Source organism: Chelonoidis abingdonii, chromosome 2 (genome assembly GCF_003597395.2).
Source record: "Chelonoidis abingdonii isolate Lonesome George chromosome 2, CheloAbing_2.0, whole genome shotgun sequence".
Classification (NCBI taxonomy): Eukaryota; Metazoa; Chordata; order Testudines; family Testudinidae; genus Chelonoidis; species Chelonoidis abingdonii.
The window spans coordinates 292676325-292696255 of record NC_133770.1 but is presented as its reverse complement, the minus strand read 5'-3'; the positions used below and the strand labels follow the sequence as shown (position 1 = coordinate 292696255).

Here is a 19931-nt window from a genome sequence, read left to right as displayed (position 1 = left end):
CATATGCAAATAAGTTTTTTTTCTGGGAACAATTGTATTAAAATGAAGATATCCAAAATAAACTGAAAAAGGGCTGTTTTATATAGAAATGACAGTAGGAATGTACCTTTGTTTTAAAACGAATACAAATTATAAAGGCTGTCTGTTACTTTCTTAAAAAAAAAACGATAGTGAAACTGCCAAATGGATCACCTTAAATTGAAATGACCATTTAAAATAGTTTGTCACTGTTTAAAGTTATATATTTAAGTGAAGATCACATTTCTCTGTATTCATGACAGTTGTTCATGGCCCAGTTGCTTAGAATAAAATGAGAAATTGTCCACTAGTTTTCATATGAACAGTATTGTATTTGTTCCTATACATTGTTAGCGCTGCTTTGTAGATGTCTAAACAGTATTTATTTTTTGGTTTAGGGATTCTTCAATAGCTTCTATTATTAAATAAGCTTTCTCACAAAAGCAATTGATGTAAAAGTGTAAGACCCCCATTTTCTCCTCCAGTTCTGCAGTTGGAGGGGAGCCTGTACCCATGGATTAAACTTAGAGGCATAAAAGAGGAGAGGGCTACTTCTGCTTTTTTTCCCCTCATGGCTTGTGGAAGCCAAGTTGTTTGCTGTAACTTAAGCTGTACAACTTCTTATGGAGGATCCTACATGTCCAATTCAACCTCTGTTACTCTGTTTTGGGAAAGTGTAAATTTGACTGGAATGAAAGAAAGCAGTGCGTGATCTCTTTTGAGAGAAGAACATAAGAATGGCCATACTGGATCAGACCAAAGGTCCATCTAGCCTGGTATCCTGTCTTCCAGTGCCAGGTGCTTCAGAGGGAATGAACAGAACAGGAAATCATCAAATGATCCATCCCCTGTTGCCAATTCCCAGTTTCTGGCAAACAGAGGCTAAGGACACCATCCCTGCCCATCCTGGCTAATAGCCTTTGATAGACTTGTCTTCCATGAATTACCTCGTTCTTTCTTTTTTGAAAACTGTTAGTCTTGGCCTTCATAGCATCTTCTGGCAGAGAGTTCCACAGGTTGACTGTGCGTTGTGTGAAGAAATACTTTTTTTGGTTTTAAACCTGCTGCCTGTTAATTTCATTTGGTGATCCCTAGCTCGTGTGAGGAGGAGGAGTAAATAACACTTCCATATTTACTTTCTCCGCACCAGTCATAATTTTATAGACCTCTGTCATATCCCCCATTAGTCGTCTCTTTTCCAAGCTGAAAAACCTGTTGTATTAATCTCTTTTCATATGGAAGCTGTTTCATACGCCTAATCATTTTGCCCTTTTCTATACTTAAACCCTAAAAAGGCAGGTAGAATCTCATTATGTCTTCTTGAAATGAGTGACTTTGCCAGATGACTTAGATAAGTCATTGCCTGGAACATAAGAGATGCTGCAATGGGTCAGACCAATTGTTTAAGTCTCGTATCCTGTCACTGCTAGTGATCAATATTTTATTTATGCTTTGGGGGAAAGCAAAAATTTGCTATTATGCATCTAAATAGTTATATGTGGTGTTTAACCTTGAAGAACAAGATTTTATCATTCTTTATATACATGTATAACAATAGACAGAGGCAAGATACAATTAATATTATTTAAAACTCTAGCCCTTTTAAAAATCCATGTACATAATTTTAGATTAATGGAAGAAAATGAGATTTTTCTTACAGTTCTGAGCATTTATTCCTTCATTTTGAAGTAGGACATATAATCCCATCAAGATTGCCTACTGTGTCTCAGATTTTTTTGAAAGTGAGCTCCTGAATCGCCTTCAATTCATTAACTTGAAGAAATTTCAGAGATCCTAGAGACTGTCAGCCATTCTGTTATAAGCACTATTGTATTCTGGCGATATTTTGTGGTGGTTTAATCTTTATATTCCTAATCCTTTTCTGTTCTGATATCTCTATTGGCTTTAAGGCTTTATTCTCTTCATAACTTCATTCATAACCATCTGTGGCTGCATCCAGTAAATGAGCTTGTTTTTTTTTTTTTTTTTTTATTTCAGGTAATTTTGGAATCTATATTTCCCTATTTTCTTATCAAGGCAGTCTTTTATTCGAAACATTTCTCTTGTGGGCTCATCCTTTAACAGCACAAATTAAACCATTGAATGCAGATTGTAGAATCACATTCTAACACAAGGAGAAATGAATCTGACTAAATAGCAGAAGACTGAGCAGAGCTTTAAAAAAAAAGTGTGTTTTGTGCTCCCTGTGTGGTTTCTTTTAAATTGTGTCAGTTTAGGCTAGCCTGACTGACTTGAAATCTACTGCTCACTTTTTTTCTCAGTTACTACCATAGAAGTCCAGGAGAAGACTGTTTTAGCTTTAATATCTCTATTTTTACAATATTGATTTTCCCCAAGTATACAGAATCATAGAAATGTAGGAACCTTGATAGTCCTGCATCAATCCAGGAGACTAGAGTAGATGACCTTAGTATTATCTTCTACCATTCCTGGCAGATGTTTGTCTAACCTGTTCTTAAAAACCTCCAGTGACAGAGATTCCACAGGTAATTTGTTCCTTGACTTAACTACCCTACAGTTAGATTTAGGTTAGATAGTAGCAAAAACTTCCCTTGATGCAATTTAAGTCCATTACTTCTTGTCCTGCCCTTAGTGGTTTAGGATAACCATTTATCACCTTTCTCTTTATAAGAGCCTTCTACATACTTGAAGGTTATCATCATGTCCTTCCTCAGTCATCTTTTGCAGACTAAACAAACCCAATTTTTTCAATCTTTCCTCATCATGTTTTCTAGACCTTTAATCTATTTGTTGCTCTCCTCTGGACTTTCTCCAGTTTGTCCACATTTTTCCTCAAGTGTGGTGCCCAGAACTGGACACTCTACTCCAGTTGAGACCTTATCAGTGCAGAGAAGACTGGAAGAATTACTATTTATGTCTTGCTTACAACACTCCTGCTAATACATCCAAGGGTACGTCCAGACTATCTGCCCTATCGGTGGTTGGGAATCGATATATCACATCTCATCTAGACACGAGATATTGATCCCCGAACGCGCTCCCCATCGACTCCGGAACCGCACCAGAGCGAGCGGTGGTAGCGGAGTCGATGGGGGAGCCGCGGACATTGATCCCACGCCGTGAGGATCAGAGTTAAATCGATCTAAGATACTTTGACTTGAGCTACGCTATTCATGTAGCTGAAGTTGCGTATCTTAGATCGACACCCTCCCCCAGTGTAGACCAGCCCCAAGATTGTTTGCTTTTTTGCAACAGTACTGTATTGTTGAATCATCATCTATATCAAAATAGGTCTCTTATGAAACATATCCCTTCAGTATAATTTTGCACAATATTCTGATATTTTATTGGTTGAATAAGTTGGAATATAGGCTTGTGAATATCAGTATCTTATCAAAACAAATCATACTCTGAACTTGATGTACAATATTAACTAATTCATCAGTTCTCACATCTTTTTTTTTAAGATTGCCCACTGGTTACTAATGGGGGATGCAAAGTAATCATTAGTCCTATCATTATTTGTAATGGATGGTTTTTCTGTCACTTCCATCTTTGATCAAGTATGCAATAATATCCAGTGTGAAACATACATAGATCCAATATTGACTCTTAATGGTGAAGGAATTGTTACATGGAGGCCAGTAACTGATAAATGAAACACACACAGTGTGTAGAATGTGTAGACGTAAAATAAATATTTTACGTGGGAATGAACTACCATCATTGTATTAGATCTTCAGAATTCTGAACAATTTATTAAAAACTTAACACAATTCGTTTGTTCAGGATGGTTTCACACTGAGACTACATACTGGATTTTGTGTGAGGTTCTGTTCCCCAATCTAGCTTGTTAACATTTTCTTCTGGTTTTAGGCTGTTTGTTTTATGTAATATTTGACTTGAAAAATACTCGAATGTTTAATGGTAGGCCGATAAATATCATTGGAACTAAAATTAAGTCCACTGCTAAATGTTAAGAGCACTTATGCCTGAATCGCTATTGATATGTCGTACACACAGTATAACCTTTGAATAATCATGCACATTTATATAAAGAAGTTATAATTCTGTTTTCTAAACTGACAATTGTGAAAGCATCCTGTTAAAAAGGACTTTACAGAAATTGTCATTTCAGCTTTTAGATTTTCAAAATAGTAAATCTGTATCGCTTCTTATCACTGACTTCTGTATAGAATGACATTTACAGCTCCAAATCCATTTGTTAGAAAACATGAATAAAACTCTCCAGAGCTATATGTTCCTATCTGATAAATATAATATCATATATATACTAGTATCATGTTGCATGAAAAAAAAATGTTAAATATGTACTGAATGATTTGTACAATAAAATTCTGTTGTACTTAGATATAACTTCTAAAATAAAAACTTGGAAAATTGCTCAATATTCCAATTGTAATGATAGTTTCATTATTCAGGTCCATAGTTTACTCTAAATAATAGGAAGAGCTTCTTTGAATTCTTAGCAAGGACAATGGTTATTGTTTGTTGCGGGAGCCTCCAAAGGACCCAATCAGGATTTGGGCCCTATTATGCTAGACTCTAAACCCATAGGCTATATGGTCCCGTTCCTTGAAGAGCTTGCAACTTAAAAAGACAAAACACAAATGGACAAGGATAAACATACAAGCAAAGGAATTAAGGTGATAATGGGCACATGTCTCATTGCTTAAATTTTCCCTTCTTTGACACACTCCTTTTAGTTTAATTTTTTATTTTAGGAAAGAGATTAAGCAAAGGGGAATAACAGGGGTTAGTAATTAAACAGGCTTGGAGGGAGGTCAGAGTTGGAGGGCGCTGGTTGCAATATGTACTTTGGTTAGGGAGTTCTCAGGATATGAACTTGCTTCCTATATCCTTGGTATGATAGGCTCAGATTTGATGACCTTTAGGACGTGCTGCAAGGCTTATTTGTTTTCCTATGGTTTTCTGAGGTTGGATATATGAAAGAGAAGTTCATTTTAAAGGATTTTGGAGTGTTTTGATAGTGATTCTGACTGGTAAAATTTATGAAATTTGTTATGTATAATTGTTCACTAAATCTTTAAAAATATAAAATTTAAAATTAAAACATAAATCATACAAATGTAAAGCTTCTCAAAGTTAAATTGTATAATTTTGAATGGGCTATGGTTTTTTAATTCTTGAAATAAAACCTTTTTTTAAAGGAAGTCTGAACATTGAGGTAGGTATAGGAGACCATAAATTCATATATTGAATGTTCTTTCATAACCAAATAGCTATATCACCTGTTTGCCTTTTTTATGATTTAATTAGTTTTTTTAGTTCATTTTAGTAAGACATAATATGCTACAGTCATTTGTCACTCAGCCAGGACATGACTTCTTTATTTATTCATTATGTACACTTCATTGAAATCTATTTTGTATTCTAGCTTATTAGATATGTTTAATTTTTAACCAGAAGCTTCCTGCTTGTTCCTTACTCTGTTCCACTGTAGGTGCCCTCACTTCAAATGGTATAAATGCAGATACCAGTGCTGAAATAGGACGTGCCAAGAACTGCCTTGGCCCTGAAGACATCATAGATAAATATAAAGAGGCCATTTCTTACTACAGCAAGGTAACCTTACGTGCATTATGAAAAACTTCCATACATGCATCAATTCCAGTGTACTGTCAATGCATTTTTAGTTAGTATTAAAGATCACCTGCCTTATAAAGTACATATAAATGTTGGCGTATTCTTTTCATTTGTATAAGGGTATAATAATGTTGTAAGAAACATGAGTAACTTCTAACAGTACAGCAGACAGGGGGCGTACAGAGTCTGCTCTCTGATAGGGGATCTGGCTATTTCAGAATTCTGGTTAAGCCTTCACACTAGAAGGGACCAACCTCAAACCATGGTATTCTGTTGAGTTGTACTGTGTACTGCACCACTTGTGCCTTTAGACTGTAAGGCCTGTAGATTAACAAAAGCACTTTAAAAATATATACTAATTAATGCTAGTTATTTTGGGAAAGTTCTGTTAAATGGTGGGTACAGTTAGACATACATATGAATATTCAAAAGTATATCATTGACATGTTACTGTGTAAGCTGACTAACATATATATGCTGGAGCAATCTTTGAGAGGTGTCTTGAGTTTATTGAAGGGTTTGCAACTAATGGTACCTTTCCTGGAATAAAATATTTAGAACATAGTCTCAGGAGCGTGTGAAGAAGGAGGTGGGGAGACCTGAAGAAATAGTAAAGGCAAATATTATTTTGTCTGACCAGTAAATGGAGACTAAAAGGAACTTTTAAAGCCATCAGCCATACTGGACACTTTTTCCAGATTTCTGTGTCTAGACTGTATCCTCAGAGCATATGGTGTTAAGGTAGTTGTAAACTTCTATTTAGAGTGAAAAACCTTTGTATTATAAATTCCCTTTTGCATCAGCGTAACTGGATATCCTTATCTGTACAACGGGTACATTTCATGATATTACATAACAGTGCCTAGCTGTATTTTAAGGTTTTGTTCAGTTCTGTCATCCCCTTCTTTAAGCTTCAAAACATTTATTTTGCATTGTTCTGAAACCAAGTTTTTAAAAATATGGGTTTTAATGTCATGTTTGCAATGAAAGAAGAATCTCCAAACAAAGAAAACTGATATACAGGTAGTAAAAATTACACTGAGGATGAAGCTGACTTTAGCAGTTCAAGGATGAATTGTTGTTCATTAGTGTGCATCATAAGTCGCTAATCAAACAATGTAATCATTACTGTTCAGAGGTAATTGTATGGAAGTGAAAAGAATGAAATGTGTGAGTTGCATGCACAGAAACATTTTTCAAGCCTGACAAAGAGAAGTATGCTTGTATATTAAGGCACTTTGGTTATTTTTGTTTCCTCTTTTCAAGTATAAAAATGCTGGTGTGATTGAGTTGGAAGCCTGTGTGAAGGCAGTGAGAGTCCTAGCAATACAGAAAAGAAGCATGGAAGCTTCTGAGTTTCTTCAGAATGCAGTTTATATCAACCTTCGTCAGGTGAGTGTATAAACTGTTGGTTTTTTTTAAACTCAGAATGAAAAAATCATTAAGGGGTGAAAAATCCTTGAATTTAAGAACCTTGTTTTGCTATTCTGTCTTGAAACTAATGCTTTACACCTCTTTAGCACCTTGCATCCCATGATCTCAAAGCATGTTAGAAACACTAACAACTGCATCTAAATGTAGAGGCTTGGTGTGTGAGATTGAAGACAATTGGTCATACTCTTGAAGTGAAGAATAAAAGTGTCTTAGGGATGCCCAACTGTCAAAGGTCTTATTGGAAATCTATGCTAGAGAAAATTGGCCACACTATCAGTTGTATCATACCTATTATTCCTCAGCTGCATCTGTTATGTGAGATATGAACATATGTACAATACGGTACATCTTGTTTAAAAAAATTCAAACCGCTGAAAACCAGACTCAAAGCCCAGCATAAAAATATATCACATTACATGAATAAGTCTTTCATATGGTGAGGGTCTTATGGTGAGCCTCAACTGGACATTTGTCAACTCAAGACAATGTGATCCTTGAAAGAGAAATTATTCTATGAATATGTCCTGGAACTTGAGGAATGATTCACACTTGGCACTTCCAGCCTGCAGTTGTGTAGAAAACACATCCTTAACAGGTTGGTACAATGGCAATGATCACTTCACTTCATTCAGCTGTCATTTGCAGAAGGGATGTATAGTTCTTCCCTGCAGGACATCTGACTTTGTGAATCTCTATTACTGTACTAGTGGAGGGAATAGGTTTAGAGATCAAAGCACTGAGTCATTTTTGCTTGTCAAGTGGGCAGAGGCCAATTTGTTGTCTGAATGCTCCACTTTCTGAGTCCTCTGAACTACCAAACAAGTGGCTGAATGGAAAAATTTCTTCTAGAGAGTGATTCCCAGATTGTATGTTCCTCTGTGTTTAGAAAATGTATAACAAAGATGTAAAAGTATGTGCTGGAGTAAAGGTTTCTATGGGTGCAGAGCTCTTCAATCTAGGAAGGGAAGCATAAAAAGATCCAGTGACTAAAACTTGAAACTAGAAATTTAGACTAAAATAAGGCAATTTTTTTAAACAATGAGGATAATTAACCATTAGAACAATTTATCATGGCAAGTGGTGCAATCTCCATCACTTGAAGTCTTTTTTTAAAATAAAGATGGATGTCTTACTAAAAGATATGCTCTAGTTCAACAAGAAGTTGTGGCATAAATCACTGGGTGAAATTCTTTGGCTTGTGTTATGTAGGAGGTTAGACTATGTAGCAGTTTTTTCTGGCCTTAAAATATATGAAAAATAGATTAAATTGTAATTATTACTGAAGATAGATGTGTTAAATTGGATGAGTGGGGCATTGTGGCTGTAGATTTTTGTCTCAAATGACAATGCCAAGTTCTACCAGCTCTCTTCTGCAGGTATTTGGAGCAATACACCTTGGCTCTGGATGGATTTTCCATAGGCTTGAATCTTCTGTCATTGTATTGTTCTCCTCACTTTTGCTTTAACACTCTTCAGATTAGAAATAGGAGGCTTACCATTTCCTTTATATGTTGCACAGATGGCTAGATGCATTATAATTCTTTTGTCTTCCTCTGATATATCAGTTACAATGAACAAGAGACGCTGACAGATGCATCTAAATATTGTTTTGAAAATTCATTTATAGCACCTATGTTCTTGTCTAGTAAATACTTAAGTATCACGTGTTATGACTGGAATCTTCCTTTGAGGTTGTGGAAAAAGAACTAAGTTGATATGAAAATTGTTATAAGATACTGTCTTAGGATAAATATTAAGCATAATTGTATGATGGAGTATGTTACGGGACGAAGACCTCAAAGAACACCTGCCACTGGGTATATGGAGACACAGAGGCTTGGACTTCTGGACAAAAGCTCTACCCAGACTGCTTGTTTGGAACTTTGGGTTGGTTTGAATTTGAAGCATTGGCACTTGGCTCTTGGGGAGAGGGAGAGATGGTTTGTTGGTTGGCTCGTCTGAGAAGCACTGCTGGGCTCTAAGCTTAGACTGCCCAAATTAGGTAGTGACAGATGTTTCTCATTGAACTCCTATACTCTTTGCCATTAGATAGTCTCAATCCTGGAGCAAGAGTTACTTATACAAAGGAAAAAACTAGCGTTTATTAGTGACTTTTTTGAGTGAAGTTGCATTCATACCTTTAAAGTTATCAAACATACTTTTTTTTTTATGATAGTTGTCAGTGATTTAAAGTCATGTATTATGGGTTGTTTGCCCAAGCTATATATTGTGCACTAGCTGTCAGCAGTGATACACTACAAGAACTTTAAAAAGCAACAAAGAGTCCTGTGGCACCTTATAGACTAACAGACGTATTGGAGCATAAGCTTTCATGCGTGAATACCCACCGCATCAGAACTTATTGCTTGTTACTAGGATATTACAGAACTGAAATATTCTCTAACAACCTCTGACTTTTCCAAAACAAGACACTTTTTTTCTCTATTTAACTTCAATGTTTGCTTTACAGTTAAACGAGAGAAATAGTGAGCTTAAATTGGATATCACACAGCTGCTGCACTTTGGTATAAACTAGAAAACTTATGTTTTGATCAAGTTTGTTCTTTCATACTATTTGATACCTATCAAGATTAAGCTTTTCACTGTCTGTTTCCTGACTCCAGTGGGCTATATGCTTTTGTCCAGAAGCATGAGGATTAATATTTACATTGTACTTAAAAATTTGTATAATCAAAAAAGGATTAGGCTGGAACGACTATTGTCCTTTTTCTGAATTCGTCAGTCTATTGAAAAAGGCTTGGAAATTTACAAGGTGGTAAAATCTGCAAGAAATGTGCATTCTTGATACTAGAGTTCCGCATGCATGAATATAATTAGGGCTTCAGCTTTTTTTGGTTTTATCAGTTTCATTTTTTGAAGTTTATTTTTTTAGCTATTTTTGGGTTTTATGTATATGTCTAAATATTGGTGGCTTTCTAGGCATTCTCTTTGACCTGTGAGTAATTTATATAATATACATTACAGTAGTATATATTGTAGTGAGTAATCTCTTTGTAAAGTTCCTTAGTATACTTTAATATAATACTAATTTGTCCATGTCTGCACTAGATGCAATAAATCGATCCCTGATAGATCGATCCAGTGGGTAGTGTAGACGTACCCTAAGAAACATCATCCCACTGGAGACTTTGTCTTTCAGATGAAAGTTAAAACAAATATCCTGTTACTTGTGGGCATTATTCCTGACATGCCGGTTTGATGGCTGCTGTTAACTGTATGGTTTATTCACTTCAGGGCTATCTTTTGCATTTTTTTCCCAAAGCTAGGAGCATCAATCTTGATTTTTCTAGCCAAATTCTAATTTAGCTAATTACCTTCTCTCAAGCTAAAATTCTCTTTTTATTTCAACCAGATCAGGGTATTTTTCATTCTCATTAACTTCTTAAGGTTCCTTTGAAATGACAATGCTGCATAAAAATTTCAGTTATACATAGTCTATTGAATTCTGAAGTGCAACTTACAATGTCATCTTTTTAATATGATGATGTGCTTTTCATCCATGTGTCCCAAAGCTTTACAGAAGAGATGAGTATCATTATCTCCATTTTACAGATGGGGAAACTGAGGCACAGAGGGACAAATGACTTGCAGAGCCAGGAATAAAACCCACATCTCCTGAGTCCCAGTCCAGTGATCTAAACCCTAGGTCATATAAAGTTCAGATAATATAAAATGGGCTAGAAAATGCAGGTCCTAGTATAAAGGCTTGGTAAAAAATTCAGGACACAGGGATTAGAGCAGATATAGAAACCTGCTAACGGGGCCGGGGCCAGCACCAGCACCAGAGATTAATTGCTTGTTTGCTTATAATATGCAAGATCATTGGGGTCTATAATGCTGGCTCCTTCATTTGTCTTTGATATGTTTTCTATGTATTTTTCAGTTGTTACATTTTTAACATTTTAGCATAGTAAAAAGTACTTAACTCTCTTTTTTTTCTCTTCTTTTTTACATTTCAGCTTTCTGAAGAAGAAAAAATCCAGCGTTACAGCATTCTCTCTGAATTGTATGAACGTATTGGATTTCACCGAAAGTCTGCGTTCTTCAAGCGTGTAGCAGCAATGCAGTGTGTGGCACCTAGCATATCAGAGCCCGGTTGGCGGGCCTGCTACAAACTGCTTTTGGAGACACTTCCTGGATATAGTCTGTCTTTGGATCCAAGGGATTTCAGCAAAGGTAAGTTTCTGTGGCTCAGACTGCTGGTTTCTGCGTTAGTGTAACTAAATTGCTTCAAAAACAATTGCTTCCTCCATCCACTTCAATCTGATGCCAGCAATTCTAGAAAGAAGCATCTTTGTCTTTGCTAATACTGCTTCTGTTTGTTCAATAAATATGAAATTCTGATCATATCTAGGAATGTCAGTAGCCCATCAAACTGTACTTAAATAAAATGCATTAGAAATGAGGAATTAGCAGAAGAAATCTTGGAGTCACTTGCAATATTTACAAACTCATGGATGACAGGAGAAGTCCTGAAAGACTGGAGAAGGGCTAATGTAATCTTTAAAGAGAGGAAAAAGGAGGAACCAGGGAACTATAGACCAGACAGCCTGTCCTCGATACCTGGGAAGCTACTAGAGCAATGTATAAAATGTTCAGTTTTGCAAATACCTGGAGGATGAAGGAGCGATCACTAACAATCAGCATGACTTTACTGAGAACAAATGCCAAACCAGCTTGATTTCCTTCTTTTAACAAGGTAACTGGTTCGATGTATGGGTGAATGCAGTGGACATGCTAAAATCCTGGTATATTTTTAAGACTTTCGACAGTCCCACATGACATTCTCATAAGTAAGTTGGAGAAATGCTGGGTTGGTAGAACTACCATAAGTGGATACATAAACAACCGTAAACAAAGAGTAGCTATTAATGGAATGATGTTAGATGGGAAAGAGATCTCCAGTGGGGTTCCTTTACTAATGACCTGGATGTAGGAATAGAGAGCATTCTGATCAAATTTGCAGGTGACACAAAGCTAGGGAGGGTTTCAAACAGTGTGCAGGATAAAGCTAAAATTCAAAGTGATCTTGATAAATTGGAGCACTTGGCTATGTACAAGAATGAAATTCAAAAAAGAAAAATGTAAGCTGCTATGCTTTGGAAAGAAAAACCAAATGCACAAATACAGAATGGGGGAAAACTGGCTTGGCAAATAGCACCGCTGAGAAGGATCTGTAAGCGATGGTGGATCACAACCTCAACACGAGTCAACAGTGAGATACTGTTGCAAAAAATAGCAAATGCAGTTTTGGGTTGCATTAACAGAAGTATAGCATGCAAGTCGTGGAAGAAGATAGTACCGCTCTTCTTGGTGCTGGTTAGACCTTAGCTGGGGTACTGTGTCCAGTTTTGGTCACTGATGTATAGAAAGGATGTAGAGAAACTGGAAAGGGTCCAGAGGCGAGTGACAAAGATGATCAAAGTATGAAATGCAAGCCATATGAGCAAAGGCTGAAGAACTGGATATGTTTAGTTTGGAAAAGAAGAGATTAAGTGCGACATTATAGTGGTCTTCAAATACTTGAAAGGCTGCCATAAAAAAGATAGAGAAAAATTGTTCTGTCTTGCCACAGAGGGCAGAACAAGAAGCAATGGGTTCAAACTACAGCATAGCAGATCTAGATTAAATTGTCCATTCTCTAGGTTGTCCTTATTGCCTTTTTTATAGATTGACACTATATTTGCCCTTTTCCAGTCTTCTGGAATCTATCCCATCTTCCATGACTTTTCAAAGATAATTAATGGCTCAGATATCTCCTCAGTCAGCTCCTTCAGGATGGAATGCGGATTTTATGCTACTGATGAGGCTCATGTGCTGGATGTGACTGCTGTTCCACTAATTTTTAGTTTCATCATCTCATATACTGAGTTTGTAGCTGCCATAGAAATAAAAACATTGTTTCCAAGCACAGTCATTATTACGCAGCTATAATTTTATAGTTTATCTTAAATATTTTTTACCTGTGTAAGTTTTACTTTAGCCTGTTCATCATAGATCGTTTGGTTGTTTCAGATAAGTTGTTTTTGAAGGAGTTAAAAATTTTTGAATGTTACTTCAGCTGTTTTTATAAGCTGAATGACATGACATGATTATTAAATTTGCCTTTATACTTTTTGTAAACCTTTTTGTGTAACTTTTTCCCTATAAGGAAAATCCAACCAGCCGATTGGTTGGCTGTGTCTTTTAATAAATGCTTGATAATATGAGAGAATTTTCTTTCTTGTACAGTAGCACGTTTGTGTGGTACCTACTGTACAATGTAGCAAGAAGAGCTGTTTGTTCAAGTACTCTCTGCACATTCCTACCCATAGAATGCAGCCTTAATAGCAGTGCCCATTAATGTGCAAGTGCACCTCCTTCTGCCCTCCCCTCCCAGTTTCTAAACATTCTCGGAGGCTTTAAAAGGGATGTGGTACTCCAGCTGCCTCAGTTCCTTATCAGTTGTTCATGGTAAGAACAGCCCGACTCCATCAGACCAGTGGTCCATTTAGCACAGTATCTTATCTTTTGAAAGTGGTCAATGCCAGTTGATTCAGAGGGAATGAACAGAACAGGCAATAATCAAGTGATCCATTCCCCTGTTGTCCACTGCAAGCTTCAGGTTAGGAATGCTCGGAGCATGGTGTTAGATCCCTGCCCATCCTGGCCAATGGCAGTTAAGTTAATGGAGGATAGGTGCATCAAGTTCATTTTTGAACCCTGTTATAGTTTTGGCCTTCACAACAACCACTAGCAAAGAGATCCAGAGACTGACTGACTGCATTGGGTGAAGTCATAGAATCATAGAATATTAGGGTTGGAAGAGACCTCTGGAGGTCATCTAGTTCAATCCCTTGCTCAAAATAGGACCAACACCAACTAAATCATCCCAACCAGTACTTCCTTTTGTTTGTTTGTTTTTAAAAGTGCAGTTCAGGAAATTTCATTGGGTGATCCCCTAGTACTTGTGTTATGTGAAGGAGTAAATAACGTTTCCTCGTTCATTTTCTCCACACCAGTCAAAATTTTATAGACCTCTATCATATCCCCTTGGTCTAGGTCCTTCTGTTCAGTGCTTTTTAGCTAGTTTTGGTATAAGCTTTTAGTATAGTTAGTGTCTACATTAATGCTACCTAAGAATGTCTTTTTATGATTATATATGTTATTAGTTAACAAAATTATAGTTAATCTGGCTCTTTAATTCTGAGATGACAACAGGTCCAATGATCAATAAGCCACAATTTAGGAGCTGTCTATAGGTCTGCCTGGTTTCTGATGAGGATGTTAGTTGCCTCGAGGCATCAAGGTGCTTCATATGCTCTGTATGTACTCTGAGGACAAGAAAGGAGAGGTAGAACAAACTTCAGGCTCTATTTCAGGAGGCATTTAGCAGTCCCCTCCCACTTCCCTGCTCTGACCTTTTACAGGGATCCAAGTGTGCAGAGATTGGTTTTGGCCATGATTACCACTGGGGACAAGAAGCAAGAAAAATCTTTGCAGAAAGTACTAGCTGTGGTTCCAGGCTCTGAAAAGTCTAAGGTTGCAAGAAAGGATTTCAGACTATTGAATCCTAAAATCAGATATTTTTTGTTGGTGATGGCCTCTATAAGTGGAGCCAATCCATGGGTGAGACGTTCTTTGAATGTATGCACTCCTAGGCTGGCGGCAGAACCGGGGAACAAAAAGGACTATTACAGGAGCCAAGACCAAGAGACATTCTGGGGCCTTTTGCATCAAAGATGGTATCCACTCTCATGTTTGAGAAAAGATGTAATTACCTTCAGTATCAAAACCCCTTTCAGGGTCATCAACAGAGAAGGGTAACCTTTATACCCTGTAGCAGAGGTAGACAAACCTCAGCATTGTCATTTTGTGGACCACATACGTTACCTCATATTTGGCATGAGGTCCCAGAATTGTATGCCAGTTCCTGTTTTGCCTTTCCTAACTCCATTTGGAAATAGCCTATACTGTACTATTTTTACAGCTAGCAAGCTATAACCTTGGATTGGTGAGCTTGAGAGATAATATGCAGCAGATGTGCCATACAGTTTAAAACCCTTCCTCCTTCCACTCCCCTCTTCCTTTTCTTTTCTGGGATCTGTCTTTTATGAAACCTTGCTGAAATCCGAGGTGGTCTTCCTTATACAAGCAGGTACAAGGAAGTACCAAATGGTTACAGAAGAAAGTGGTTTTACTCAGAGTACTATCTAATTCAGAAAAAGGTTGGAGATCTTCAACTCATATTGGAACTCAGGAAACTAAATTGAAACTTTCTTATGAATGAGTTTCACATGTTCTCTGTCTCTGATAATCCCCTCCCTTTCCACATAGCACTGATTTGCAGCTCTCAATTTGAAGGTCACTTCTATTTCCACATCTTCATCAGACCATTCCACTGTAAATGTGTCTGTCTCTTATACTAGGAGACTGACCCTGGGATCCCTTGATGCCACAACAAGACAGAGCTCAATTCCAGGCTCTTACTGAAGAGGATATGCTGGCACTTCTATCAATTGAAGCAATAGACACATCTAACTGGATGTCAGTGCCCATTGTGATGTAGCCATGTCTCTCAGCACATTCTTTGTGATTGCCCAGGAAAGTCCAAAACACCATGGACGGCTTGACCTTTGATGTAGCCCACTGCATCTGTAAAAAGACGGATGAATCTTTACTAATTTGTAAAGTACTTATTTGGCTCCCTGGGAATATATACGTCTGCCCCCAAAATGAAGTACTGCAGCCAGCCTTCCAAATACAGGCTGGCAATTCAACAGTTTATCACAAGTGGTCTGCAGATGACCTTCGTAAGAAGAGTACAGAAGTCTCGTTTCCCTGCACCTCCCACATCTACAGCAAGAAGATATTTTTTACAGGACTTTGAGAGCTACAAAAATTTAATGATACCACAACTATCTGATCTGAGTGTATCCTTTTGGGGGTCATTTAGTACACTGTTCCCACAACAGGAGTGCTGACATAATGGACAAGTGGGTATTATTCAATCTGGCTAAGTAGTTGAGTTTCCCTCCTTCCTTCCTACAAAAACCCTCATTCCTGTCCCTCTTCAGGGGTCATTCTCTCAAGGGGATTCTCAGGTAGGAAGTGGAATCCCTCCTCCAGCAAAAGAAAAGCTTGTTACTCTGTGCTTCTTAGTCCCCGAAAAGAAGGAAGGGTGGAGACCTGTCCTTCATCTGTGCAATCTCTACCACTTTATTTGGAAGCTAAAATTTTGCATGGTCATTCTGGCATCAATAATCCCATCCCTGGAAAAATACATTTGGTTTACAGCTGTTGATATGAAAGACACTTGCTTTCACTTGGATATTCATTGGTCCCACAGACATTTTTTCTCAGATTCATAGTGGATCCTGACCATTTCCAATACAGGGTGCTCCCATTCAGCTTTGTCACTGCCCCCAGGGTCTTTATCAGGGTCTTTTTGGTAATAACAGCTCATGGTGAAACTGTTGCATCTCAATCTTCCTCATCTCAGTTATTGGCTTCTCATTGCCAGGATATGTCAAGGAGCCTGTGAATTGACCTGAATAATGCTACATTCCCTAGAAGTCAATAGGGAAGAATGTAGTTGGGAAAGTCTATCCTCACCCTGATGCAAACTGTAGACTTCCTAGGGACCACCCTAGATTCAGTCACAGAGAGAGCTTATCTACCAAGGAACAGGCTTCTGATAGTGAGCTACCTGGCAGGTCAAGTTATGCACAACTCCCGAACTCCAGTCAGAACTTGTCTTTTTCCCTCCTAAGTTGCCTGTAGGCAAGGTTCAGTGTATTCACCAACCAAACACACCATGAATACCTTCCAGAGTAATGTCTTCTCTAACGTGGTGGAAAGATCCCCATCAGGTATATGTGTGGTCATCCCCTTCCCACCCTCCTTGCCAGACAAGGTGATTATTATTGATTCCTCTTTTATACTGTGGAACCCACATGGACAGCCATATGGACCAGGGCACTTGGACTCCCTGAGAGACCAGGTTTCACATAAACTTTTTTAAACTTCAGGCAGAAGCTTCCTAGCTTGTTCTGCAATTTATTTGATCCAGCCATGTCCTTGTAATGTCAAACAATATGACAGCCTTCTTCTACATTAACAAACAGTGAGGGGCAAGATCCATCTTCTGTGTAGAAGCGATTGCCATAAGGAATTTGTGCATCAGGAATCAAATCACCTGGGAAGCAGGTCACTTTCAGATAGTGTTGGTGGGCATCCTCAGCAGGCATTTCACCATTGATCATGAGTGGAAATTGCACCGTTCAGTAGTGAACAACATCTTTGGTCAGTGGGGGACTCCCAATGTGGAATCTGTTCACCTCTCAGATGAATAAGAAATGCTATGTACACTGTTCCTCAAGAGCTCTAGACTATACTCAGGCCTGCTCTACGCTATGCGTTTATACCGAATTTAGCGGTGTTAAACTGATTTAACCCTGCACCCGTCCACACAACGAAGCCCTTTATATCGATATAAAGGGCTCTTAAAACCGATTTCTGTCCTCCTACACGACGAGGGGAGTAGCGCTCAAATTGGTATTGCCATGTTGGGTTAGGGTTAGTGTGGCTGCAATTTGATGGTATTGGCCTCCAGGCGGTATCCCACAGTGCACCATTGTGACCACTCTGGAAAGTGATCTGAACTCGGATGCAGTGGCCAGGTAGACAGGAAAAGCCCTGTAAACTTTTGAATTTGTTTCCTGTTTGCCCAGCGTGGAGCTCTGATCAACATGGGTGGCGATGCAGTCCCAAATCCAAAGAGAGCTCCAGCATGGACCGTACGGGAGATACTGGATCTGATCGCTTGTATGGGAGACAACTCTGTTCTATCAGAGCTCATTCCAGAAACGAAATGCCAAGCATTTGAAAAAATTCCAGGCTCATGATAGATTAGAGGGCACAGCAGGGCCAACACAGTGCTTGTGACAAGCATAATAGAAGCCAAAGAATCAAAGTGTGCTCATGGAGGGAGGGAGGAGGGGGGTATGAGGACCGAGCTATTGCACAGTATTCTGCAGTTCCAAAAAGCAGTGGCCATCTTGCTGAGGCTCCCAGTGCTGAAGGGTGCAAAAGCATTGTCGCCGAGTGGTTCAGGAACTGTCCGTCAATTTACATCCCCTCCAAAGAAAAGGGAAAATCTTTCCGCCTCGTTTTCCGATTCACCGTATGTCTACTGATGCTGCTGGAGACGAGGTCTGCAGAGCGCTAAACAGCAAGCATTCCTCCCTCCCGGTGGCACGGTTACAGTACAATATGACTATAGCGGTCCTTGTCGTCATCCTGTGAGTGCTCTGGCTGGCCTCGGTGAGGTTGTCCGGGGGTGCCTGGGCAAAAATGGGAATGAGTCCGGATCTTCCCTTTAAGCTTTGTGTCTGGAGATTCAGTCCTGGCAGATGGTGCAATAGGGCTGTAACCGTCTTCATCATAGCAGCTGGAGCTGAGCTCCTCTTCTCCCTCCCTGCCCCTTGTTTCATGTCTAATGGGAGGTTCTGGACTATCACAGCAGCAGGAGCTGTTCTCCTCTCCCCACACCTTTAATGAGTAACGGAGATGTCCTGCCTGGAATACATAGCAGCTGGAGGAGCATTTTATCTCACTAAAAGGTCAGTGTTTCTATATTCCTTGCATCTTATTACTTCATTCACACAAATGGGGATAATGCCTAGGTTGCCAGGGGTGTGTGGGAGGAGAAAGCAATGGGTGGGTTGTGCAGGGGCACCCCTAGAATGACATGCAGCTCATCATTTCTGCTGATATCTGGGGTCTGACCTGGAGCGGCTGTGCTTCTGTTCTCTAGTAGACTTGCCCATATTCTAGGCAGGACTGACTCTATTTTAGCAAACATAAAGAAGGAATGACCCGGGAGTCATTCCCATTTTTGTCCATGCGCCACGGGACGACTCAATAGGCCAGCAGGAGCCCATGACAGCAGCAGAGATACATATGACTGGTAACTCTCATCGAATTTCCAAGCAGCAGACGCGCAATGGGGCTGGTACAGTCTCTGCTACCTTGCAAGAGCAAATGAAAGCTGCTGTGTAGCACTGCAGTACCGTGTCTGTCAGGCAGCATCCAGTACACATAGCGGTGACAGTGACAAAAGGCTGAACGGGCCCATGGTTACCATCTGTGGGATCTCCAGGGCAGTTCAGAGAAAAAAGGATGTGAAATGATTGTCTGCCGTTGTTTTCACGGAGGAAGGATTGAGTGACGACGTTTACCCAGAATCACCCGTGACACTGTTTTTGCTCCATCATGCATTGTGATCTCAACCCAGAATTCCAATGGGCGGGGGAGACTGCGGGAACTATGGGATAGCTACCCACAGTGCAATGCTCCTGAAATCGCTAGCCTTGGTACGTGGACGCACGCCACCGAATTAATGTGCTTAGTGTGGCCGCGTGCACTCGACTTTATACAATCTGTTTTACAAAACCAGTTTCTGTAAAATCAGAATAATCCCATAGTGTAGACATACCTCCAGGGTGGTGGTGGTGTTCTCCCCTGGAGAGAGCAGCTGAGCGGTGCCTTTCCTTCCTTACTGCGCCTATTTCAGGTCTTTTGGAAAATTTGTCAGGACAAGGCATGTCATTCTTACTGCCCTCAGTTGGCCCAAACAGTTTTGGTTCCTGAATCTCCTACAAATATCAACTTATTCTCCAAGAAGCATCCAGTCCTTTCCTGATTTCTTGAGAAGGGCAGGATCAACCATCCAAACCCCAAAGTGCTTCATCTCATGTTTTGGTTTTTGGATGGGCATCAACACTGGAACTTTCCTGCTCTGAAGCTGTACAAACCATCTTTTAATAGCAGAAAAATAATGCTATTTAGCCAAGTGGAAGCATTTT

At 39.0% G+C, this 19931-nt stretch overlaps 1 protein-coding gene across 2 annotated transcripts in view; it reads left to right on the top strand.

The window, feature by feature from the left end:
• The window catches only part of TRAPPC9 (trafficking protein particle complex subunit 9), a 908789-nt gene that overhangs the window by 29991 nt on the left and 858867 nt on the right, over positions 1 to 19931 (top strand). For both annotated transcript variants that reach the window (XM_075063274.1, XM_075063275.1), the window contains exons 6-8: positions 5486 to 5607; positions 6895 to 7020; positions 11043 to 11259. In XM_075063274.1, the coding sequence (XP_074919375.1) occupies positions 5486 to 5607; positions 6895 to 7020; positions 11043 to 11259 (465 nt within the window). The remainder of the gene's footprint in view (positions 1 to 5485; positions 5608 to 6894; positions 7021 to 11042; positions 11260 to 19931) is intronic.